General features: G+C 35.2%; 2 protein-coding genes across 5 annotated transcripts; both read left to right on the forward strand.

The window, feature by feature from the left end:
- The first annotated feature begins 2805 nt into the window (after window positions 1-2805).
- On the forward strand, window positions 2806-14970 carry LOC104901760 (autophagy-related protein 18b). 2 transcript variants are annotated; one of them, XM_010689365.4, is made up of 11 exons: window positions 2811-3196; window positions 3302-3375; window positions 4896-4969; window positions 5099-5208; window positions 5646-5737; window positions 6449-6561; window positions 9087-9206; window positions 10889-11034; window positions 11952-12056; window positions 12886-12951; window positions 14293-14970. In XM_010689365.4, the coding sequence occupies exons 1-11, from the start codon at window positions 3138-3140 to the stop codon at window positions 14432-14434; spliced, it is 1101 nt and encodes a 366-aa protein (XP_010687667.1). In that variant the 5' UTR covers window positions 2811-3137; the 3' UTR covers window positions 14435-14970. The 2 variants fall into 2 exon arrangements, with proteins under 2 accessions (XP_057247100.1, XP_010687667.1); XM_057391117.1 differs by lacking the exon at window positions 12886-12951 and having other exon boundaries at window positions 2806-3196.
- A 4753-nt stretch (window positions 14971-19723) lies between these two features.
- On the forward strand, window positions 19724-27119 carry LOC104901762 (uncharacterized). Of its 3 annotated transcripts, none has more exons than XR_007269232.2 (15): window positions 19724-20212; window positions 20794-21111; window positions 21227-21306; window positions 21678-21775; window positions 21910-22032; window positions 22138-22207; window positions 23000-23086; window positions 23184-23249; window positions 23350-23442; window positions 23678-23734; window positions 23852-23980; window positions 24067-24157; window positions 24447-24516; window positions 25314-25507; window positions 26719-27119. XR_007269232.2 is itself a non-coding variant. In XM_010689367.3 (15 exons), the coding sequence occupies exons 2-15, from the start codon at window positions 20892-20894 to the stop codon at window positions 26798-26800; spliced, it is 1479 nt and encodes a 492-aa protein (XP_010687669.2). In that variant the 5' UTR covers window positions 19730-20212; window positions 20794-20891; the 3' UTR covers window positions 26801-27119. The 3 variants fall into 3 exon arrangements, 2 of the variants coding, with proteins under 2 accessions (XP_010687669.2, XP_057247328.1); XM_010689367.3 differs by having other exon boundaries at window positions 19730-20212; window positions 24447-24535; XM_057391345.1 differs by lacking the exon at window positions 19724-20212 and having other exon boundaries at window positions 20289-21111; window positions 24447-24535.
- The last annotated feature ends 306 nt before the right edge of the window (window positions 27120-27425 follow it).

Below are 27425 nucleotides of genomic sequence, written 5' to 3' on the forward strand. Positions count from 1 at the left end.
AATTCGCATCAGGCCAACGAGTAATCAAAATTCTCCCCATCACAATTGGTTTTTGGTCAGGAACCAAATATTTCCCATCTAAAAGTTTTTGGATGTGCTGTATATGTTCCAATTGCTCCACCACATCGTTCTAAGATGGGTCCTCAAAGGAGGTTAGGAATATATGTTGGATATGAATCTCCATCAATAATTAAATATCTAGAGCCATCCACAGGGAATCTATTTAAGGCTCGATTTGCAGACTGTCACTTTAATGAGTCATTTTTCCAACATTAGGGGGAGAGAATAAACAGCTGGAGAAGGAAATCAGTTGGAATGAATTATCATTATCTCATCTTGATCCTCGTAATAAACAATGTGAATTAGAAGTCCAAAAGATAATTCATTTACAAAGCTTAGCAAATCGATTGCCAGACGCATTTACTGACCCAAATAGAGTAACCAAGTCGCATATACCAGCTGTGAATGCTCCAATCAAAATTGATGTCCCAGAAGGAAAACATCAAACTGCTAGTGAGTCTACAGCACGCCTGAAGCTGGTAGACCTATTGGTTCCAAAGATAAGAATCCTCGGAAAAGAAAAGGAGCAGGAATTGATAATGGCCAGACCGAGGAAACAAAGAATTTTGAAGGATCTCCAGGAGAGACTTTAGACATGGCAAAGGAAGAAATTCAGGTACCTGACAATAAGAGATCTAACTGATTATGTCATGTCTGGAATAAAATGGAACCGAAATAAAATCGACGTCGATGAAATTTTTGCATGCAATGTAGCAGTCGATGTTATGGAAGAAAATGAGGATCATGAACCAAAGTCTATTGAAGAGTGTGCACAAAGTGATAATTGGCCAAAATGGAAGGAAGCAATTGAGGCAGATATAAAATCTCTTGCAAAGAGAGAAGTCTTTGGACCAGTAGTCCGTACACCTAAAGGTGTGAAACCAGTGGGACATAAATGGGTCTTTGTGCGAAAGAAGAATGAAGATGGTGAAATTGTGAGATACAAGCACGTTTAGTTGCACAAGGATTCTCACAAAGACCTGGAATTGATTATGAAGAAACATACTCCCCTGTGGTGGACGCAACTACTTTCAGATTTCTTATTAGTCTGGCAATAAGAGAAGGACTTGATTTACGTTTAATGGATGTAGTCACAGCCTACTTATATGGGCCACTGGACAATGACATTTATATGAAAGTCCCAGAAGGATTTAAACTGCCAGAAGCAGAATTCTAATTCTCGAGAACATTACTGCATAAAATTAAACAGATCTCTTTATGGATTGAAGCAATCAGGGCGTATGTGGTATAATCGCCTCAGTGAGTACTTGTTAAGTGAAGGCTATAAGAATGACCCTATCAGTCCATGCATTTTTATAAAGAAATTTGGGGCAGGATTTGTAATAATTGCAGTGTATGTTGATGATTTAATATTATTGGGACCCCTGAAGAGATTTCACACACAGTGGAATATTTGAAGAAAGAATTTGAGATGAAAGATCTTGGAAAGACAAAATTTTGCTTGGGGCTACAAATTGAGCATCTAAAGAATGGAATCCTTGTGCATCAAACAACATATACGGAAAAGGTGTTAAAAAGGTTTTATTTGGATCAAGCACATCCGTTGAGTAGCCCAATGGTTGTAAGATCACTTGATGTTGATAAAGACCCATTCCGTCCTCGAGAAATCAATGAAGAAATCCTTGGTCCTGAAGTACCATACTTAAGTGCAATAGGGGCATTGATGTATCTTGCTAGCCATACGAGACCTGACATATCATTTCTGTGAACTTGCTAGCAAGGTTTAGCTCATGTCCAACTCGAAGGCATTGGAATGGAATAAAACATGTACTTCGTTACCTCCAAGGAACGAAAGATATGGGTTTATTCTTTTCTAACCAACCCAAAGAAGACTTAATTGATTTTGCAGATGCAGGGTATTTGTCTGATCCCCATAATGCTCGATCACAAACAGGATATGTGTTCACAAGTGGTGGTGCTGCCATTTCTTGGCGTTATGAAGCAAACCATTGCAGCCACTTCTTCCAACCATGCAGAGATTTTAGCTATCCAGAAGCTAGTCGTGAATGTGTATGGTTAAGGTCCGTAATTCAACATATACGAGAAGATTGTGGCATATCTATAGGGAAAGAAGCTCCAACAGTTATGTATGAGGATAATGCAGCATGCATTGCACAGCTCAAGGAAGGATACATCAAGGGTGATAGAACAAAACACATTTTACCAAAAATTTTCTTCACCCATGAACTGCAGAAGAATGGTGATGTACAGGTTCTACAGATTCGTTCAAGTGAAAATTTGGCAGACCTATTCACCAAGGCACTTCCCACCGCTACTTTCAAGAAATTAGTTTACCGTATTGGATTACGTCGTCTCAAAGATCTCAAGTTATGTAATCATGAGGGGGAGTAGATGCGCGCTGCACTCTTTTTCCCTTAACCATGGTTTTTCCCACTGGATTTTCCTGGTAAGGTTTTTAACGAGGCAGCATCTTACGCGCATTAGAAAATATTTTATTTTAAGAGAGAATTTTATTTTGTATAATGGACATCCAAGGGGAGTGTTATGAAATATAATATGGATGCCCATTATCCCCCGTTAATATATCCGGGATATTCTAGGGTTTTGTTCTCCAAGTAAAACCCTAACTATTGTATTGTATATATATACCCTGGACTATATGGAATAAGATACAAGACGATTCTCTCTTAATTCTTCAGTTTATTTACAACAGGACCTTATTTTTTACTGAACTTAATCTATCTGAACTCGTTAATTTTTATCAGAACTTATCTTTTGATAAGGAAGTGAATAAAACATGCCTAAAATCAAATAATAGTCAATATCATCTCAAATTCTCACTGTTGCACAAGTCCATCCTAATTCATCGAGAATTTCAAGAGTTCAATCTCCACACATCATTCATACCAATTTCCATTTCTTCTCTCAATCAAGGCTATATCTTTATTAATTCTGGGTTTTTCAGTTTCTTACTTTAATTGATGTTCCTGTAATTCAATTATCAATTAACTCCATAAATATTCCAAAATTCCCCATTAAAGTTGAGAAAACGCGGCAATTAATTTTCCTTTGCTGTAAATTTTCAATCTTTGATCATGGCCAACCAACCTTCATCATATCCAATTCTCTGCGCTTCTTTCAATCAAGATCACAGGTTATTAGATAATGTGGTTTTCATTTTTTCTAAATTTAATTCTATAATTTGCATTACAGTATTAAAAGTTGTTTTTTTCCTCCTCTTATTTTGTGTTATTTGAAGTTACTTTGCTGTGGGATCAAAGCTTGGGTTCAAAATATTTGAGACTGATACTCTCAGGCTATGTTATGAAAAGGGTAAGTTTCCTAAATATGTAGTTTTTTTGACCTGTAGTAGTTTTGAATTTAAAATCATTGACTAAATTAGTTGATTTTGGTGTTGTTAATTGATAAGAATTTTAAAGCAATAAGTTTGAAGCTGTAAATTTTATTTTACTGTGAAAACGGATAAGGGGTCTGAATTCTTCTGTTGAATTTGAGAAACTTGGTTGGACAACAATGTCAATTACAATAGGGACATCATCAATAATGTTGAGTTTAGTACTGGATGGTATTATGTTGGTATGTAGGGCGGCTTACGCGTAATGGGAACTTTCACAACTTTGGTTTGATTGTTATCATGGCATAGATTGTGGAATTGACATGATCAAAGGAATTTAGTTGTGTTAGTTGATTGGTCAATTGGAAGTGCCAAAGATTAATGAGAGATGGCTATTTTCTTTCATGTCAATGTGCTGAAGTTTAAGTTTGTTAGGCAAGTAGCAGCTTTTTTGTTTGTTGTGATTGTGAAACACATGGAACTCGTTATGGAGTCCTCTATGCTGCTGGATTCTGGGAGAAGTTCTTTGGATGGAGACTGGAGTGTTGCCGTGTTTGGTGTCTTATTGAGTTATTAGTGAGATTCTACCTGGATGGTTTAGGAGGGAATGTTTGTGACTGATGGGACGAAATTAAAGACGTATCTAGCAGAAATTTAATGGATGAATGGTTTTTCCTATGAAACTAAGGATGATAGCATTGGAAGCTTTACTTGTAAATTTGTAGTTATAGACAGAAATAGCTTCCAAATCGAGATCTTGGGAATGTGGGAAGGCAATAAGTGGACGGGCTTGGTTTGATTATGTAGATAAAGAGTACATTCATGTACAACTCAGGATGTCACACACTCAGATGGGAGTCACGGGACTATTCATTTCCATTTTTGCTATGTCTTATTACTCAATCTCCATTTGTTGTCTGATTGTTTAGTTAAGCATCCTATGAAGAAGGATTAAGGAGGGCATGTGTATGTTCTGTTTAATTGTTTATAGCAAGAATGTATCTGTTGGAAGTATTGGAACCCCACTCCTCCTCGACCAGATGCAAATACTTAATGATCATTTGCATCGATGAAATCACCATATCACCTTTAAACCAACTCATATTACCCAACTGCTCGATTAATAGAAAATGAATAAATGACACAGTGAAAGATGTGAATGAATTGTATGGCAGTACGGAATTATAAAAGACATAAAATCAACTGAAAAAAGGACTTTTGTAATGTATTTATGCTATATGAGTACGGCCCTGGAGTCAAAGGAATGCATGACTTTTTTAAACTCATTTAGGCTTAGCTTTTAATAGCAGTTCATCCAAACAATTGTCCAAGATTCTTTGGGGCAAAAGGCCCAAATTTCAAACAAGGGGTTAGGTCAGACTGTGAGGGGTAAGATATATATATCTAAATTAAAAATCGTTGCTCTTCTCTAGTATCATGAGTCCTGGTGCAGCAACTCGTAGATTGAGTTTCTAACTTAATGTTGTCTATTTGCTAGATATCGGTGCTTTCAGTATTGTTGAAATGCGCTTCAGTTCAAGTCTTCTTGCCATTGTTGGAGCTGGTGAACAGGTTTTCCTTCATTTGAATTTGATACAGATGATTTTAGCTCTTTAATCAGATTGATGACTTGTTGGCCATCCAGCATGCTTATTTTTTTTCTAATTAGGCTGTTCATTTGTCTCTTGCGGGTGTACTCAGCCAGCTCTATCTCCACGACGCCTCTGTTTGTTTAATACTATAACTGCTACCCCTCTTCAAGAATTAAACTTCTTGACTTCAATTCTTGCTATTCGTTTGAATAAGCTGAGGTGAGGGACCTGACATACCTTGAATAAGTTTATTATTAGCTTGTCTAAGTCTCTTATGCGACAAACTTTTATAGTGCTGGCATGGTAAACCTTTTATGCACATTATATGTAGATAGAAACTTTCTCTTTTGAGGCAATGGGTTAACCATTTAATCATGACGTAGACTGCTTCTAATCACAATTATATAGGATTTATATGTGTATATCTTTTGATTTTACAATCCTATCATTCTTCAAGTTTCTATTGCTTTTGTTTTTTTGATCGATTTCGTTTATTCTGGGTCAATGAATCCCATACTTGTATCTGTTGCTGAGTTGAATGGTTTTATTTTTTTACTGTTTGTTTCTTTATCCATTAACAGACACATCAATACTGAACGCCAGTGATGTGTACTCTTAATTCTATCTGCTGTTGCTAATGTTTCAGTATTATGCAGACTGATTGTTGTATTACAAGACAAGACGTTCATATATGACATCAACAGTCTTGTGATTTTAAGCACGATCGATACTGTGCCAAATCCAAAAGGTATGATGAATTAGTGCAACCAAAGATGCATTTTGTTTTAGATCTGAAATCAGTGGCACACAATATAATCATATTTGTCTTACAGGATATGGAACCATGCCGCGGTTCTTTATGTTAAAGATATTGCTTAGAATTCTTAGAATTAAGGTGAACAAACATTATCAACAAAACTTGGTTGATCTAGGTAACAATTTAAAATGTGGAAGCTTCCATGTATTATGACCTTCTCCCACATCCCAAAATTTTATAAAAATTAGATACTTCTTCTGGCCCAAAATACTTAGCTACTTGGGAAATTTGTGGCTCACAGTATTACTCTATGTAAATTTCCAGTTAGGCAAACATTTTGGGAGAGAGGTATTATGATCCTAGCAGAGAATAAAACTTTGTCTTTTGGGGATTTTGGGGGGATACCAACTGTGAACAGTTTCCGTTATTGTAAATATACAATGTCTCAATATTTTTTTTTTTTTTTTTGGTGAACAATGGTAACCAATATCTTTTTGTGCTGGGTAGTCAACTAGTCATATCTTTTCATATTTCAGTCCCTGTTTGGTTCTTTGCAATTTAGCTACATGGTTGCTAAAGGTTGATAGATTTTGCGATAGTGGTATATTTTTTAAGAAAATAATTGCTGACTAATGCTACAAAGATAATCATGCCAGGTCACCGGAACTAGGTGGAATCTCTGACCTTTGATCTCTTATGTAGGCCTCTGCGCATTCTCCCATAGCTTGGATGCTTGTTTCTTGGCTCTTCCAGCTAGCACAACTAAAGGATCCATGTTAGTTTACAATGTCATGGAGCTTCAATCCCTTTGTGAGGTTGGTTATACTATTATGTTCAGCCAAACAATGAAATTGTTATATGTTAAATTGCTGGTTCATTGCTAGGAATACAATTTGGTGCATTTTTGAAGATGTGTGACTGAAGATAGCGTAGTGTACTTTGGCCTTTCTAATTGACTGGTGAAGATTTTTATAGAACTGTTTGATGTAATACTTGTTTATACAGTTCAATTATTTTGAATGATAATGATCAAAGAAGTCTACTTGTACATGTTGTATGTGCTCACAAAGTTTTGTTGACTGTTAGGTTCGTTCTTTTAAAAATGAAAAAAATCGGAAAACCAGGTCTGGTTACTTACCTTTTTTTTTATGTAGCTTATATCATTTGACGATTTGAACAACATTCTAGAGTCACTATGTTTTTGCCTGTTAGCCAAAATGTCATAACATTATCTGGAAGCTCCATATTCTCATAGTTTTAGGCGTTTCATTGAAATGTGTAAAAATTAGGATGAGTTTTGAAATTATCTTTGTAATAACATAACACCTTTAAATCTGAATAGTTTTGAGAAGATACCCATAGTTTATACTATTCTAATGTTAAGAGTATCATTGGAATAATTATTTGGAGATCTGTCAAAGTTTGGATTAAAACTATGTATCTCACCTGATTGATTATGGGATGTTAAAGACCAGGACACAGATTTTTTAGGTCCTAGTCCTACTGTTCATTTTTGGATATGTCTTATTGGCATTCCTCCTGAAAAGAACGAAAATTAGGAAAAAAGAAATTAGAGTATGCAGCCACTTCCTTAATCATCAGCAGTTCAGCTATAACCTATAGGTTTTGTTTTGTGCCTTTCATTTCTTCGCTGGCTTCTACAGTCATTTGAAGATTTAAGTAGCTCATAGGTACACCCTTCATCCACTTCTATGGCCTTTTTGGATGAGCGCAAAAAATTTCTTGTTACTTAAAATAAAAATCTTACCCAACCAAGCACCCAACTTAAGTGTCGTGGACCTTCACCCTTACTCTTTCCCATATTCTGTGTGATGTAGGATCTTCTACTAACTCTCTCTCTTTCTCACAATTCATATCTTTATTTTTAGGGTTACCCATTTTCAGCAAGAAGCCTACCCTACCCTACTAAAATTCTTACTATGTGCCCAAACCTATCATGATAATTTTTGAGGATGGAGGAAATAAATAATATTAATAATAAAATTTTAGGACTGGGAAATCTTTTCTCATTTTTTTCAAGTAATAACCAGAGCAACGCTGTGATTTGGATTTAAACCTTTCTCTGAATTAACATTATCAATGGCAAGAAAGTGGAAATCTTTTCTTATTTTTTTTGTATTGGATGGCCCGAAATATAATGTATTTATCTCTTAAAATTGATTTTAAAATTTTGAATCACACATAATTATAAAATAACTATAATACTAATATATGTAAATGAAATAGTATACTCCTATTATTAAGAAAGATTTGATATACAATAATCTAAGTTTTCTAAGTAACTTAATGGCTTATAAAAGTGTACTATTCTAAGGCAACTGTGTAGAGGAGAAGTATTAAATATAGAAAAAATTAAGAACAAGAAGTTGCTACTTCTGGAATGTGTACAAAACATTATACCCTATGTATGATATAGAAATCTTACAAAAAAATAAAAAGGAAGTTTCAACTTACCTCTAAAAAGAAGAAGTGAAAGGTTGATAGATTTAAGCATACCTCCAAAACTTGAAAATATAAAAGGAAAAAAAGGAAAAAGAAAAAGAACAAGGAGAAGCTAATTATAGCAAGAAAATATACGTAAAACAAATAAACAAGCAATCAGAAAATAGACATGCGAGCACTGAGAGTCGAACACACAACACAACACAACACAAAACAACACCAAGTAGCAGTTTGGACATCTGACTCTCACAACAACAATTTGAGCAACCATGGATTCTTATTATGATAACACTACTAAGAGTACATTTTGCTTTTAGATGTATCTGTGCGCACACTTGTTGATGAAATCTTAAGAGTGGTCATTCGAAGAAGGCTCTAGGCTTTGTTTACTGTAGAGGACAACTTTTCAGCAATTTGCCGGCATAGCAACCTAAGAGAACTCTAACCTTTCCTGTCCCTAATTTGAGATATCCATATCTTGAATTTTCTTGACTTGTCCTTTTTCTTCCCCTCTATTGTAGAAGGCTGACGAGTTCCCATGAGTTTTACTTTTCATATGGAACGTAATTATTTCTATAGTGATCCAGAAATAAAAAGCTCCATCCAGAGACAAAATTTGACGCGGAAGAGACGAGTTATCGTCTTTGAAATAAGAGTAGACACAATTACGAGAACTGAAAACTCTTTCTAATATTTGCCATTTTTTGTGCAGACATATTTACTAGCTATGCTTTCCTATGTATGGTTACTTCTGGCAGTTGTTTGACCTCTTTCACTATGATGTAACCTTAGAGTGCTGAATAGAACTCAATGCCAGTTTGTAATTGTGAAGCTATAATTCATAGATTCCACTATAATTAGGATATTGTTTGTACAGATAGATGCTCATCTTGCACCCTTGGCTGCAATGGTCTTTTCCTCTGAGGGAACATATCTGGCAACGGCATCAGAGCAAGGAACCATGGTTAGAGTTCATACCGTACCTGAAGGAACTAAGGTAATTTTATTCTAATACCAAGGGTCATATGGATAAGGTGTTTATTCTTGTCAATCCATGTCATCTGGCTGTCACATACATGGGGGTACTAAAAGCACTCACAGTAAATGTGATATTGATATACAAAGGATTTTTTCTATACGATCATTCTAGGGTGGTAAATTTACAGTTCCTTTATATGCATACTAAACTGCAATGGACTAGGGTAGGCGTCTGTAATTTTATTTCTCGTTAGTAGCTATTTTTTATCGTGAATCATTGTAATTGTACTTCAATCTATATCATATGATGTTCTTAGTTCTCTTTTAACTCATCGTTCAAATATTTAAAATTTGCTTGATATTCACAACATCAAACCACTACCATCTTTTCTGTGCCCTTTGGATCTAATCGCCATACATCAGGTTGAAAGTATTCAAGCACTCTATTTTAAACTGAAAAGGAAAGCAAAATCATCTTTCTTGGCTGCTGCCCATGTTTTTATGTTGTGCATTATTTTGCAGTATCTTAATTTTCTATTTGACAAAAATCTAATCTTTAGGATCAGCCTATTTTCTTCATGAGGTCAATCCACTTAACTTTTTTTTTTGGTTTTGAATCCACAAACAATCCATTTGTGAGCTGCTATTTGGGCTGGCCTGAACTAAGATAGAGTAAAGTTTCAAGCCTTCCAAGTGGGCAATAGTCCTGAACCGGTGAATTCATAACACTAGGAACTAATGTCAGGACTTCCTTTTACATGATCGCCAATCCAAAAAAAATTCAATAGGTGTGAATCTGGTAAGATAATCTGATCTGTCTTACCTGGGATACATTTTTTGAATTGTTGGCAACCTTCTTGCTACTGGACAAGGCGACTCTTGAATACAGTTTTCGAATTCTTGTTTAATATACCATCATAATGGTTTAAATTAGTCCATTGTGTTTGTAAAAGAACTACTATCACTATGTGTATGTAATCAAAAATTTGATGCAGTTGATACCCTGAACTTAATAGTTAATAGTCCAACAGCAACAGCAGCAATGTCGAAGCCTTAGTCCGGCTCACCTCCTGACCTCCATGACTTGAAATGTCATCTCGGGTTGTCATTTACATATAAACTCAACAGGAAACTAGAAACTCTGGAGTTCTGGGATTTTATGTACAACTCAATCAAGAAGATATAATAGAAGTTTGTAGGCACCATGTAATTCTATTAGTGAAGAGAGGTTGCTCGCAGCTTGCTGGATCTTTACCAGAAATGCCTGCATATCATTGGTCCATTTTCTAAGACTCTTTGGCTTCCTCATGCATATTGAATTGATAGTTCTTGATAAGACATTGTGATAATATCTATGATTATCTGATAATCGGTACTGCTGATGTCAACTGACATCATGATTGATCAGAATTTTTTAGTGTCTGTATGCAATATCATTCTTATCTATTGTGAAAAACAGAAGTATCTAGTACTAAGTACTTTTTGATTAGCCTATGTCAAGGCTTCAGTGGTTATCTGAGCCCCAGCCTCGGATCTAGTGCTTGTTTTACACTATAATGTTGCTGAATTTTCATATTTTGTGAGCTTGTATATTACTATGTGTCAAAAATAATATGGAACATGCAGATGTGTCAATGGAAAACCTTTTGGATGTCTTCTGATCTATACTTTTGTGCCTAACCTGATTCTTTTTCTTGCCAGTGTATCAGTTTCCGTAGGGGGGCCTATCCATCCACAATTTTCTCCTTGTCCTTTGGTCCATCTATGCAGCTTCCTGATTTCCTTGTGGCCACTAGCTCCTCAGGCTCTCTTCACTTATTTATGCTTGGATCTGCTTTTAATCAAAGGTAGAGTTGAATGACTTTATTTTATTTTGCTGCCAAATTATCATTTCCTTAACTTCCGTTAGTCAAATAGTCATTTTCCTTTCCAATTGGTGTCGTTCTTTCTAATTCAATGGGATTATCATTGTGAACCTTTCCACTTCAATATTTTTTAATTGCTCAAGTGTTGTAATGTTAGGAGATGGTTCCTTGATCTCTTCCACAATTCTTTGACACAAGTAATTTATCCTTTTGAACGTAGGTTTTTATTCACAAATCAGAGGTTATTCAATGCCAATGTTTTATTTATGAATTTCTTGCTGCTTCTCTATGTTGTTTTTCTTCCTTTAAAGACCTTTTTTTCTCATTCACTACTCTTTAAGAGTGAACGTCAAGAACACTAGGGAATGTTCAAAATTTCTCAAGGGTAGCCTCGTTTACTCAACGATGTTCGGGAGGACTTATTTGTCGTGTACCTATACTCACTCGATTTCTTTTAATTCCCCATCCTTCTATCCACACTTTTATGCGAGTGTTTTTCCCCTATATCTTATGTGTACACATGTGTTCGTGTGTGTACGTGCACAAGTGTCAGTGGCATTGGAAAAAGGGTGCTTTCAATTTCGTACTCCTTCGTAAGCATCATGTCATCCTTTTTTTTTTTATAAGAAGTGAGATGTTGTAGGGAATCAACTCAGATCTAGCTAAGGAAAACTAAGATTTGCTCAGATAGGAAGATACTGATAAGTACTAAGGATAGATTAATTGTATTCTACAGAATCAGGGTAACCTTCTAAATACATTACCCCTGGACATTTCTTCCTCCTCTGATAAGTGACTAGGGTTGGTCCTAGGTGGATTCCCTTCAGATGTTTGTGCTGTTATGTATGTGCCATAATTGTTAGACCATCCTAACTTAATTTTCCATTTACTTTCTTCAGGGGTAAGAAATCAAGTAGTTTCATCGGTGCAATGATTCCTAGTGCAATTTTGGATCCAGCTCATCATCATGTTCTTCACAATGTAGTTGCAGAAGGAGTCAAAAGGTGAACACTAGTACGACTCTTTCTGATATCTTGTTTTGCTTGTCTATTGTATTATTTTCACCATGGACCATGGTGGCCTTAGATGAATCAGTATTGTGCTAAAGAAATCTTGTTAATGAAGAATTGGGTGTTTGTAGAGATAACAAACTCTTTATTAAAAAAAATATGTTGTGGCCGCTTATTTTAGAGCGTGAGAATAGCTCCGTCGACCATATTGTGGTCTAACTAACCTCCGGAAATGTTTGCCTTAGCATTTAGCACATTCAAGCCTGAATTCATTCATTACAGTAAGAAATCTATCTGTTACATTCTACATACCAAAACCAAACAAAGGGTGATAAGGTGGGCAGGGAAGAGAAGCCTTCCTGATACAGGCAATAAAACGTGTATTTGGACGAAGAATCCCTATGAGCATAAGGAATATCTGCCTTTCCTAGGGATTTGAGCCTACTGCCTAGAGCCTCTAAATCTTCCCCTCTGTGTTAGCACACGATTCTCATTGATTCACAATTATGAAAAAGCCACAAATCACTTATGGCCTGTTTGGTAGGTAGGCAGTTATGAATGAATTTAGAGTACTTCTGTAAGAAAACTCATGAGAATCAATGAATTTTCTTGCACAATTCTAATGTTGTGTTGGCGATGTCAAGTTCATGAAACATGGGGGTCAGACGGAGACACAGCTTAATTAATAATCATTCCATTAAGGACAAGAAAGAATGCCGTGTTCTCAGGATCCTAGTTAGAAATCAATTTTCATCTTCCACATGCACTATACAATGATTTATTTTCCTGTATGAAACTATTTTCAAGCAAGTGTATTCTGCAGCTATGCAGTGATACGTGAAGTGCAGAAGATTTCTAATGTCTCGGTGTCTGAAGCTTTATCTTTCAGGTGAGCTATATGAGTCAACTCATTAATGTTGACCCCCTTTCTCTGTCTCGGTGTGTTCCTACTTTTAGTCTATAGTAATTGCTGTAAGTGAAAATCTGATTCTGTAACATATCAAGTTCATGGAACTTAGACATAGTGCAAATCCTATTGTGAATAAATCTCACTTTCTGATGGCATGGATTTAAAATATCCCTTAGTCGATGTAGGGTGGAATATCACATCTTGTGGACTCGCTCTAGATAAAGTGAACCCCTGTCCTCTCAACTCCTTTGCTTCTTTTCAAGTTCTGAGATGTTGTGGCTGCAAAGTTCCTTGCTTTGCTCACTAGTAGCCGTCTTTGGAATTGCAAAACCACAAGACTGGTTTCATTATGATTTTATCTGGTGTTCCAACCTATGTAAGTCCAAAAAATCATCATATAGTCTTCATATTCACTACCCTTCCAGATAGACATAAGAAAAACAAAATCTCAATCTAAATGTGAGCCTGGATAATGAGATATATTGTATGAATTAGTAAATATTATTGAATCTGTTTAAAGGAAACCAGGGAATATATTTGATACTGTGAATGGTTTCTTTGTTGTGCTCTAGTAGCACACTAAAGTTATTCCCTCCAATACTAGGCTACATTCTTATTTTAAGTTATACCAAATCCGAAATATAGGCCACTGTCTATAAGTTATAAGTTAAACTTGGGATATTCCCATGTTTATCATGAATAATTGTCAATAATAAGTCAACTTTTGTCCCGACTGCTAAAAATAAATCTTCTTTTGATTATTTCCTGAATAAGTCTACTTTTTGTATTTATCAATTTTAAACAAGTTAAATTACAAATAATATGACTTATTTCTTTCTTTTTTCTGAATTTTAGTTTATTTCCTTTTGAGAGTAACACATATCATATTTAAGCGGCTATATTAGTTAACAACGGGCAAGGACTTGTTAAAAACAGATTGGTGTTAAAGGTTGACTTATTCAAGGATAATCAAAAGATTGACGTGTTTTTAACAAATGGCTTATAGGTTGACTTATTCTTGATAATTTTTCCTATAAGACTATATGAGTAAGACTTTTTTTTTTTAAGAGAAAGGACAAAAAAGTTTAACGGTGAAGGATAAATTATTAAATATGGTATATGGTGTTGAGGAGGTTGGCTAGACTAAAGCAAGCATGTAGTGAAGGTTCCTCCTCAAAACAACATGCTGATAAGTGATAAATATTACTAGTCCTCTGTTTCTTCAATTTGGAAGAATCACCATGTATCATGCTTTCAAAGATCAATCTGTATCTTGCTCCAGCTATCTATCTCACTTTTCTAGCCCCTTTGACATGGCAGGGCTAAAATTTCTGTTGTTACCTATGATGGATACTTCCGAGAATACATATTCAGCATCGATCATAAGAACGAGTCCTCGTGGACTCTGGAGCGTGAATACAATCTGCTGACCGCAATTTCTGATATTCCCACCGGCTCATGAACCATTTTTGGTGCTTCCCTCTGCTGCTCGGTTGATCACTCAAACTCAATATCCATATCGCCTGACCTCTTTGTCGAATGCACCTAGCCACCTACCATGTTTGTGCTGATGCTGCTCGCTGTCAACATACTGTCTCGGGCAACTGAGGGGTTTTGGTTCGTGGACGTTGCTAAATGCTAACCAACTGCTCCTGCTTGACTGGTAAAAAAGTTCTGGTGGTTGGTTATGGTAAACTTTCCACTAAATCATAATGGTATAATGTTCTTGGTGTACATCAATTAATCGCACATCATATATGTGGTTATATAGCAATAATCGTGTAGTTTGAAGGAGTAGTAAACAAGATATGTGGTGCATTTTTTATTTTAAATGGAGGTTAACGACATTCACTAGTCGTGTACATTAATCAAGTTTTTATACAGATTGTATATATGTAAGTAAATAATACAGTATATAATTATGTACATTGAAGAACCCTTTTCGCTTGTAAGAAGACGAACAACTACATCCATCTAAAGCTTTTCCCACTTTTCCTAGATGGTCTATCTTGAGCTACTACATGTATGAGCTTGTAGCCTACAACATTTTTGTCTGTTTAACGTAAATTCCAATGTTGAAATATATTAACTGTGTTTTTTTCCTGATATTCTGAATTAGTAATCAAGTTAGGAGACAATGTAAGGTACAAAAAACTAACATCGGAGTTATTAGGATTAGGAACCTACTTTGAATTATAGTGATAGATACTAAATAAGATCGGATCGTAGGATCTTATATAATCAGGTAAGATAGTTATAATTATGCAACAATATGGTAAAAGGTTAAAATTCTACACATTAACGATGACTTTTTTTAATTCGCATGATGGTAGTAGTTCAATACTTTAAGATCAAGTAATATGCAACCAAAATTTGATAAGAGATACATAATATGTGAAATTACTCTATGAATTTATTATGATAGGATCTATTTGTAGATATAGAGGATCATACCGTTGTATTACGATCCTATCATTTAAGTTTTGTAATTGGGTAAGATCGAAAGATCCTATAAAATTAAAATTCTATGTAGGATTCGAATCACTTAGATTTTTTTGAATTGTAAATTTATGGGATCGTAAGTTTTGTATATATCGAAATTTTAGTAAACATTGATGAAAGACCTTCCTTACTAGTTGTAATGTAAGGATTCCAACACGATTATTTGGATCATTGATCATATGATGTAAAAGTTATTCTTGTCGTTGGTTTAACGCAGGAGTATGCTGCATAAAGACAGCACAACTTCATGGAATATGCTTCGAGAAAGAGTTAAGACTTAAGAGGATGTTTATAGCAGTTTGCCGTGTACGAGTTGGGAGCTTGGGCTGGGCAAGACAAGCCCTTCGAATTTTCCAATTGGAATAGACCGACAATTTTTTGGTCATCTATTTGTACATATATGGCATGTCATTTTTTAAAGGGATTAGTTTGGACCATGTAGAATATTGAAGACTATTAAACACCATCTTAAAAAAATTCAAAATCGTCTCCAACTCAACATTATTTTTCTATCTTACCCTTGTTTTTACCAAGCCAACCTCCACCACCTACCTTCTCCAATATGTAGAATATTATTACGGTGGGTGCAATTTGCTGAACTCTTAATTAGTCATTGTCTTAACTTAAGTAGATGTCAACGAGTTTTGTTGGTTAAAGTCTTGGTATGTGGCGCCTAAAACTTGGGGTCGAATCTTGTCTATATCAATTGTCCTTATGAATCTCTCTACACCAAATTTTTTTTGTCTTGCATTAATTTAATATTAAAAAAAGTGGTGTATTCTATCTCATTAATTTGACGTATGTTTGAAAAAATTGTGGGATTTTTTTTCATTAATTTAATGTCCTAATGAGTGATTTATGTGAGGGTGTGTTTTCTTCATCTTATTTTTTCCTGAACTTATCAAAACTTATTTAAACATATTTGAATTAACCTAAAATTCTTTGAGTTTTAGGGTTTAGAGTTTAGAGTTAAGGCCTGTTCTTCCCCAACTTATTTTCATTCAGTTGCAATCGGTTCGGTTTGGTTTAATTTAGTTGCAGCCGGTTCAGTTCAGTTCATCTCCAACTATCATTTCTGTTAGTTATAATTTAATTCATTTCAGTTCAGTTGCAATCAGTTCAGTTCAATTCAGTTCAGTTGCAATCAGTTCAGTTCAATTCAGTTCAGTTGTTTTATGTCAAAGAGAACATTTTCTTATTAGACTTTTGATTAAACATGATTGAAACTTATTAGACCTCATTAACCCTGATTGAAACTTATTAGATTCAATTAATAATTATTAGATTCGTTTGGAACTTAAATTTGTTGAGTCCGTTTTTGGAGAGACGGTCTCACGTTAGTGTTAACGTGAGACCACTGATGTCATGCTGACATCACGCGCGTGCATCAAACCAGCAGTAAATTTAGTTAAGCGCTTGCACCCATTAGTTATGCTAGCCTTAAATTGCTTCTGGGTGAATTAGTTAAGCGCTGAAGTATATTAGTTAAGCGCTGAAGTATATTAGTTAAGCGCTGAAATATATTAGTTATATCATAAAAAAATCAGATTATAATGCATTTTATTGGCCATAATTTCAGTATCACGCATAAATAATTCTCTCTTTCTTAAATAACTAACGCACTAATTCTCTCTTTCTTGAATAACTATCGCATTTTTGCACTAGTTATGCCAACCTCAAATAACCAATGCAAAAATAATGTTTACTAATGCATACAATAAATAAAATTAATGACCTTAAAATCATAACTATTGACGACCCATACTAGCAACCCTCAAAGTATAATTGTTAACTAAATATCAAAACTATAACCATAAAACCATGCATCATTGTTACTCATGAAATTGATAAATAATTATTCATATGCTATAATTATACTCTTTCAGTTATTTTATAAACTAAAACTATTAGCCATAATAAAACCGAAACTGAAAAACAAAAAGTCATAACTAATGTAAAAACAATAATAACTAAATACCCAAATAGCATAACTATTTATCAAAAAACAATAATTAATAGCCAGAATCACAACTATCAACCATAAAACCATAATTATTAACCACACTTAATAACTAATAACCTAAAAATCATAACTATATATCCGAATTTCATAACTATTAAGCAAAAGCTAACTATGAATCAAAAACCATAACTAAGAGCCAAAAATATGTAACTAATTATTAAAATTCCTTAACTAATTGGAAAATTAAAACTTAAAAATGACAAAATCATCCCCTTTGAGAAATATGTAAACCATCATCTTTATTCTCTCTCGTGGCTTCATCTAAAAGTGCCACACATTAATGTTTTGTTGTCAAAAGTTTGTCTCATTTCAACAAAATAAATGGAACCCCAAACCCAAAACCCCAACCTATTTCTCTCTCTCACTCACCATCCTTCTCCTCCTTTCTCTACTGCCATCCTTTTTGTTGTCGCCTTTGTCGGCAACATTGTCGTGCTACGGTGCTGCTACCATTGGTGCTGTTGTTGGTTGTTCTTAGTCCCATTTCCTCTCTCCTTTGCTTCTGTGGTGCTGTTGCCTGTTATGTCCTAAATTTTTTCCTAAGCTGGAATTTGCAGGTAAGGTGGTGACCACAGCTAGAAAGCATCAGGTAGCAGCTACATCAAGTAATTATGAAGTTCGTAAGATAATCCGGTTGGGAAACATTGGATGCTGATCAAGACCAAGTCAAGCAAGGTTGTTGTGCCAAAGAAATAGGATGAAGGCAGTTGTTAAGCAGAAGAGCCCCTTGATTTTAGGAAGTCATGACACCTTCTTAGGAGTTTGTTATGTAACGTTCAAATAGAAGAAGTAACGTTCAGAAAATGTATTAGTATATATAGAGGGGGAAACAATCTGGGTAGCAAAAGCTTTTACATTGCTTTACATTCATACATTCTCTTCTATATTTACGACATTCACAAGTGTACTTAGTACAAGCTGCTAGCTGCTAGCTATAAGTTGTAATTCTCTCACATAGTGGATTGGTGGACTCAATTCCACCCGCGGTTTTTACCCTTTTCATTGGGGTTTTCCGCGTCACCATTTCTTGGTGTCTTGTCTCCTTTTTGCATTTGTTTACTTTCGTAGCTAGCTTCTTTTATTGTTCCTAGCTGCATTTGCATTAGCTGTAGATCCTCAGCTAAGTTCTGCCTGATATGAATTTGGCATAAACATTGCCACCGTGTTGTCTGTGCTCCTCCTCGTTGCCAGCGTGGGTCTTTTGTGTTGTATGTGTTAAGGCGAAGTAGCTGCTTCTGTTCCCCTGCATTTGCTGCCCTCGTTCTCTCTCCTCGGCATGGTGTTGCTACAATTTTTCTCTCACTTCTCTTCTAGTGTGTTGATGGTGGTGCATGCAGTGAGGTGCGGCGCCACCGTGAGATGGTGCTTTGAGTGTAGATTGCTGTTACAACGTTCCCCCCTCAAATCAGGCATCCTTGAGAAGACGCGTAGCAATTGATTGGAGGTAAAAGGGACTCGTCTCACATTAGTGTTAACGTGAGACAGTCTTTTAGAAGACTTTGTGATTTAGTTACTTTAAGTGATTTAATGAAATCGCTTTTAGGTTATGTTTGGGAACATGAATTTCATTTGAATTCTAGAATTTCAATTCTAGAATTGTAAATCCCCACATTCAAATCCAAATGATTTGTTTGGGAAAAATTAGGAATTTCAAATGCATAATTTGAACATGTTTGTAATGGTGTTGTTAATGGTGGGAGAGAGAAGAAGGGGGAGAGTGATGAGAGAGGAGATAAAAATAAATTGACACTTATTTTGGATTTGAAATGACATGTTTTGGTTGGATTTCAAATTCTCCAATTATGCCTTATTTCTTATCAGTCTTGGATTTGGGCCAAATACAATTCCAAATTCTTAGATGATCCAAACAAGTGATTTGGCCCAATTCCAGAATTTCAAATGAAATTTCAGAATCCAAACAGGTCATTAGTTCATTTGAAATTTGGCTTTGCAACTTAATTAGCTTAACCAATCATATTTAATAATGTTAAACTTACATAAAGTTTCGACAAAGAGAACACATCCTAATTAAACTTCACAAAACTAAACACAAAAAAGTATACGCCATTACTCGGAATTGAATTGTGGACCCCAAAATGGAAGTGGCAACTCGTGTCGTCGTGGAGATGAGTATTATGGTACACTTCAATTAATGGGACCTACAAAACCTAATTTTCTGCATTGAAAATGAAAAGACAAAACACCCACCTTCCTATCTCCCATACCCAATTTTCATGTTCCCATGCTTCAATCCTCCAATTAAACTGGGAAAAAAAAAAACTCTTTCTTTTTCAAACCAATTCTTTTTTTCAAACCCATTATTATATTTCAAATGACTCACATTCTAATCATTCATATCGATTTCTTCGTCAAACCAATATTAATTCCAAGAAAATTTGGAATAAAGTTAAAGACTTCTTCTTTTCTTTCTCTCTCCTCTGGTTTTTTAACATCTTGCTTTCATCGTCCTTCTTCTTTTAGGGTTCTGTTCCTGCTATTTTCTACTAGTTCACATTACTATAATTTTTATTTAGTAATCTAAAAAGGGTATTTTTTTGGTGTGCGTAATTTTTCTTTTAAACTCCATTAAAGTTGGAATTTTTATTGAATATCAGGGTTTGACTTTATTGAAGGTATTTTTAAACAAAATTATCTTCTGGGTTTTAATCAAAATTCTCAATAATCTTTCATTTTCAGGAGATTTTGTTGAATCAGGTACGTTATTACTAATTCTTTACTCTCTTTTTTTTCTGGGTTTTTAATTCCCAATATTAAGTAATTAAGATGTTGTACCTCACTACCTCCAAGAGAAAAAAAATAAAAATTATGCTGTGCTTTGAAGTTTGATGACCTGTGTGCTAATGAGTTTAATTTTCTAACTTTGTGATTATTATTTGGTTTGTTTGTGCATTTTTTTTGTTTAATTCTTTGTACTTTTTTTAAGAATGGTTGTTTGGAGGGAAATAAGATCAAATTAAGTGAATAATTCTGGAAAGCATGAGTTTTTTATTGTGGGTTTTTCAGAAATATTAGTTGGGTTTTTGAGAACTAAGAAATAAAGTACATACAACTCTGCAATAATTATGTATCTAATTTACATGCTTTATGATGCCACTTGTGTATTCATCTGTACTTTCGCACCTGTCTTTTGTCCTATGCTTTTTCTTTAATAATTAGTTTATAATTTGGAACATTATGCTTGTTGATTCACATGATGGTGCTATTTTGTTGTGGAGAATCTCAACTTGACAAACAGTCTAATTGCAATATATGTTGGTATTGTTGGATTGTTACAGAACTTTGTATCATTGTGATACGTTGAGCCACAGTTGAACTGCTACTTCATTGGAGTGGTTGAGTATTGTTCCATCTCCATTGTGGTAGAGTATAGAAAATGAGAATATTGGCTCGTTGTATTTGCCAATATCAATCAATCTTAAGGCGCCAAGGAGAAAGTTATGCTATGGGGTTGGCAAGGAGAAGTTATTTGGCGAATGGGAGATTGAGTTGTACACGTGACACCATTCAGAATCTGCAAGTACATAGATATGCACATCCTTTTAACATAATATCAAGAACTTTATCAGTTGATGCTGTGCAAATTAATGATGGAGGTCGGCTTCTGTTCCTAGTTTTTGGATTAAGTTCCTAAACCCTAATATGTTTCAACAGAAAGATTAGGTGCATGAACATGCTTGCTAAGTCTTTGCACCGATGGTTGTATTGCAGATGGGATCAATGGAGGCCCCCTTGTGGAGTATGAAAGACGAGTTGCTGCAGGTGAACTATTTGATGGTGATCTATGTCAGGTATGCAGTGGTCAAGAACTCAGAGTTGCTTGTGTAGGATATTGAAGAAACTACTACACCAAAGTGTTGATTTCTGTTTTTGCATCCCCGCCTCCCAACCCTCTCTATGTCCTTGTTCTCTCTTAATTGGTTTTAGAGAGTGGTATCTTCTTATACTAATTTCAGAACTTCCCTTTGTTATGATGCAATTTTGTGTAATTTTGTCCAGAAAAGGTGCTTTGCTTGAAAGAAATGTATAATGTGCTGTGAGCTGTAAGAATTGATTGTATATGTACTATTTGATGATTGGATTTTAAAGAAGTGTTATGCAGTATCTTATATTGTCATTCACTCATTTGGATAAAAGATCATGCTAACAATAATTACTGCAGCTAGACACCTTGAGAGAGCTTCAGAGGCTCTATGACGAGCTTGTTAAGAAAGCTGATGAATGTCGGTTGGATCGCTATGCAACATCAGAAATATCGAGGCAAGTCTCTTGATTTCCTTGTTGCTACTCCTTCTCTGTGTTGCTCATTTACTCCACTTCTTTACAGTAGTGTCTGAAGTTGTGAAGTTCTTTTATCAGTTGCTTTATTGCTGACAAATTAGTTTGTGGTGCAGGAGTAGGTGGTTATGGTCCAGATTCATTCCACAGTCGTCTTATTCCCCAGTGAAAGGATTATACCTTTACGGTGGAGTGGGCACAGGGAAGACCATGTTAATGGACTTGTTTTTCGAACAATTGTAAGATGATTCCTGTTGCTCCATATTTGAGAAAACTGTCTTGATTCTTGAATTTTGCTATCTCTTACTTGGATTACTTAAAAGATTTTTTTAATCTCTCTGCAGACCTAGCAACTGGAGAAAAAGGAGGATTCATTTTCACAACTTTATGCTCAATGTTCATAGCCGTTTGCAGGTAACAGATCCTCCTACTTTGAATTGTTCAGATGAAAGGTGTATATTGAAGAGGAAGGACTGAAGAGGAGAACATACTTCCTCTGTTTTTTTACTTCTATTGCATCATATGACATATGCTTGTCAATGCGCACTTTGACCATTAAAATCATTATTTACCACTAGCAAAACATATAAAAATCACATATCTTGGAAATATATTTTGAGATGAATCCAACAGTATCTTACTTATTAATATATGATTCCGTATATTAGTCAAAGTTCCAGTCAAAGTTAGTACATGAGTAGTGTGAAAGTCAAAATGATGCGGTAGGAAACAATGGAGGAAGTATATCACAGGGAAAAGAATGTCCACTTCTGACAGAAATCTACTAGAAGCTGATTTTTGTAACAATGTTGACGTTGAACCCTATGGATCTCCTGAGGAAGATTGTTAAAGCAGCGCCACAACACAAGAAGTTTCTATTACGTGGCTGAGTGGGGGTTGAAGCATGGTCTTCACTATCAGACATTTTATGATCACTCTCACTCATTGGTTTTTGAAACACGGAGATTTAACATGAACCGCAGATATAGAATGGTTTACTAGGACTATTTTATGTATGCTACTAAATTGCATAGCTGATAGCAGAACAGTGGCAGTTCAATCTAAATTGTTGGTAGATGTTAGGTTTTTCTTTCGAGTGTTGTCCTGCTGTCATTTCTTGGACATAGTCCATAAGAATTAATTATTTTAGTGTGAATTTTAAATTCTAATCATCTTGTTTATTTGCAATCTATTGTTTACTTGTAGAGACATAAGGGTGTGGCTGATCCACTTGACGTTGTTGCTGATGAGATATCGGATGATGCAGTTTTGTTATGTCTTGACGAATTTATGGTATAATCCTGTGGGGCATGAGTTTGACCTGTCTCAATTACTGCAACACCGAGATTGATACTTATTGACTATTTGCTTCCACATTTTTCTTTCATAGGTAACTGATGTGGCTGATGCATTGATATTGAATCGCCTATTTGGACACCTGTTTAGCAATGGTGTTGTAAGCATATTGAATTTCGACAGTTGCTGTTGGATAATTAATATATATTTTTCCTATAGCAGATTTATAGATTGTTCTGTTTTTTGGTTTCTGTGATTAGGTTCTTGTTGCAACTTCAAATCGTGCTCCGGATAACCTTTATGAAGGTGGCCTACAGAGAGATCTTTTTCTACCTTTTATTGCTACAGTCAAGGTGAGGGTTGAGTGTTATCTTAGTATAGCTTTTAGCTTTGCCCTGTAGAATGTGTTGGTTTTTACTCAAGTACATTAACTTTATGGTTAACCCAAAGCGAAAGTAGAAAACAAGGATTTCATTTTGTCAGAGATAGGATGTGCCTTCCTTTGAGCTAAACTCTCATTTGTCATATTGTATTAATATGAATCTTTTCTCTTGCCAAAATTCTCAAATGCATTATTTTTTTGTGTAGGAAAGGTGTACGGTGCATGAAATTGGTTCATCGGTGGATTATCGAAGGATGACTTCGGTATGTGAGGTTCAATGACCGTTCTGTTTATTTCTAGTTTACCAAAGCATCCATCACATTACCTTTTTCCTGTATATATCAATTAGTAGTAGTTATTACCTGTACTTGCAATTGCAGGGCGAGCAGGGGTTTTATCTAGTTGGACTGGATATGTCAGGTCTTCTGAAGGCAAAGTTTCAGCAGCTAATAGAGGAACATCAGCCCCAGGCGCAAGAGGTAGAAGTGGTTATGGGAAGGAAATTACAGGTACATGCCAAGTGAATGAATAGTCGCTAGTGTTTAAGCATGACAAAAGCAACTTGCTGATTCGACGTTACATCTACTCCTTGTAGGTTCCATTGGGAGCAAATGGATGTGCTTATTTTCCTTTTGAAGAGCTGTGTGATAGACCTCTTGGAGCTGCAGACTATTTCGGATTATTCAGTAAGCATTGTTTTTTTATTTACATGTGTAGCTCTTATTTCACTATTTATCTTATATTGGACTTTGCCTTTTGCTTGTACAATATCGTTTTTGAAGTGTAAAAGCACCAAATAACTGTTATTAGTCAATCCCATTTATTGGGGGGTAAAATTTCTCTGAAGTTATGGTATTGCTTGTGGCCTAATTTTCGGTTTTGTTTATTGTGAAATGCTCTATTATTGGAACTCTAGGATTTGTTGTTGGAAAGCTTTTTGATGTTTATATGAACTTACAATGCCTTATATTGCAGAGAAATTTCATACCCTAGCACTGGACGGTGTGCCAATTTTTGGGCTTCACAATAGGACGGCAGCATATCGGTTTGTCACTTTAGTTGACGTGCGTCTTTTTTCTTTGTTTTCCTGAATTCTGACACATTTGTTCAATAGGATTTCTTGTTTTTTTATGTGGATGGAAGAGAAATATGATACTGTCAAGATTTAGGTTGTGTGATATATTGATCTTCAGTGTTGCAACTTCATTTATTGGTAAACAATAACCAAATGTTCATATCAGTTTTTGTTTGGATGTTGGGTCTGCTTTGCTTTGTTAGTTTGTTCCAACTAGGGAAGAAAAGGAAAGAAGGAAAAGAAGAAAACTAGAAAAGGGAAAATATAGTACTCCCTCTGTTTTCTTTTCAAATGCAACATTAGCATTTGTATTGTCTACCAAGATATCTTTGGCCCTTCATATAATTGTAATTGAAATGTTACTTTAGAAGTTGGTAATTTTTAAATATACTTGGTAATTAACTAGATTCTATATGGAAGTATATCTATGAAATCAAAAATGGAGGGAGTATACAGCTATCGCCTACCGGTGTATCTCCCCTTCCAATCAAATTTTGTAACCCTTCTATTTTCTCAAATAGGGATACATATTCTGCTCTTTCAATGTGCATTCTTAATATAATATTGTGACATACGCTTGTGCTTCCATGTGTTCTATTCTACGCAGATGGTTCAAATATATATCTTGAAACTATCCTCATTCTGAATTAATATTAAAACTATAATGAGAACCTAAATTACATGCATACAATTATTTGGTAATTACTGAATCCTGAAGCCATACCTTTGAAATATCTGACCTTAATATTGTCCTTGATTTATGCTAGGTGCTGTATGAAAACAAGGCTAGATTACTGTGTACTGCTGAGGGAAGCCCATTTGAACTTTTTGAAAGAGTTGTAACAATATCTGATGCCAAGAACATGGCACGACGGACCTCTTCAAGATCAAGAAAGTGTGATGTTGCTGATCTTTGTGTGGACAATGAACTAGGATTCGCCAAGGATCGCACAGTTAGTAGGTATGTTTTCCCTTTTGTTTTTCCTCTTACTCCCTCCGTCCCAATTTATTTGCTACATTTTGCCATTTAGGTGTGTCCCAATTTATTTGCTACATTTGCAAATATTTCCATATATAATACATAGGTCCCACACTTTATTTACAAATTTGTCATCACTCCCTCTTTGTTTTTGTAAATATTTCCATATATAGTACAAAGGTCCCACAATTTACCTATTTGCTTTTTTGTTAATTCTTGTTATGGCAATGGTCCCCACTCCCTCCTTGGTCTTTGTGATAAAGCAAATGTAGCAAATAAATTGGGACTGAACGAGTAACATTTTTCTTGGGGGGAGGAAGTTGGTGGTGGTTAGATGGTGGTGACAACTGACATGTTGACATCATCAACCCATGAAACTTATTGACTGATGTCTTGCTTGCATTCTTGCTTAACATTCAAAAAAAATTTGGTTTGGTACTCGGTCTTTTTTTTTTAATGGATGCCCAATGTTAATAGTTGTACAAATTATTTCAGGATGTCCCAAAAACGTTATTACATTTTCTAAAATATTAATGATTTTTTGTTGGATCTTATGTGCCCTTGCTCAAATTAAGTGATTGAGAGGATATAAATAATATAGCTATTATTAAGATTATTTTTGTATAATCATGTCTTATCCTTAATTATGAGAGGGTGAAACAATGTGGTAACTGGAAAGTAATTCCACATGGAGGGAATAGTTATCAAGGGTTTCATGCGTAGTTGCTCATGTTCTTTACACTTCGTTTGGATAGCAGGGAAAAGTCAGGAGGGTGCACTTCCATTTTTCCTCCAAATCTTTCCAACACTAGAAGGATACCTCTTAGTAAGAGGGGAAGGAAAATGAATTACATTTCCCTGCTCTTCCCTTTTTCCATGTTATACCCAAACTAGGGAAAATGTATCGCGTGCTCTCCTCTCTCCCCTCCCTCCCTTTCCCTCTTAATTTCCCTATCCAAACACTGTCAGTGATCGTTTGTGTTATCTTTTTTTTTTACTATGGCCATCACTTGTTTATAATTGTATATTGAGCCTTTTATCAATGCACAGTTATAACAGTTTGTTATGCATATGGCGAATCAATGTATTTAAAAAAAAAACAATGGTCCAATTTTGACCTGAGAAATGACATGAGGGAGAGGGGGGTTTGTCTATTTAGTTCAAGATATTCAGTGTGCAACATATACTTGCAGATTGACAGAAATAACTAGCAAAGAGTACCTAGAACAGCATGCTGCAATATTAGCCACGAGGCAGCTCGAAGAAGCAGCTTAAACAGAGGGAAGCAGCTGAAGATGCCGTGGAATCTTTAACAGTAATGTTGTGAGATCAAACTTTACATACAAGTAATGTTGTATTACCATAAACTCGCCTGGATTGCGAGTTTGGTTCAAAAGTGGGAGATGGAATGATCCCTAATACAATAATACCAGCAAAAGCCGAATAACATGATTTTAACCTGTTGTAAAATTACAGTTTAGTTCTTGTTGTAACTTGTAAGTCTTCATAATTAGTTTCCTCATTAAATGAGAAGATGTGAGTTGTATATAACAGCACAAGGGTTTCAAATTTCAATGGCATTTCTCCTTGATTAGATGAAGATTTTGCTCTATTTTATTGAATGACGAGTTGCAGAAACGTTCCGCTGTGATAACAAATTATTGTTTACTTAGTTACTTGTGATATATTATGTATATCAGAATATTCAGATCGAAAGATTTATTTACTGGGAGATGACCCAAAGGTTTTGCAAATATGACATCACATAACGAGTTCGGCCAATTGTTAAACAACAATATAGTGTGATAGCTTGAAGTGCCGTTGAAGTGAATCTGACTATGGCATTTAGGACATATTGTCCTGTGTTAATTTCTTGTTAGAAAATCAATTTCCTTTAGAC

Source organism: Beta vulgaris, chromosome 8 (genome assembly GCF_026745355.1).
Source record: "Beta vulgaris subsp. vulgaris cultivar EL10 chromosome 8, EL10.2, whole genome shotgun sequence".
NCBI classification, from domain to species: Eukaryota; Viridiplantae; Streptophyta; class Magnoliopsida; order Caryophyllales; family Amaranthaceae; genus Beta; species Beta vulgaris.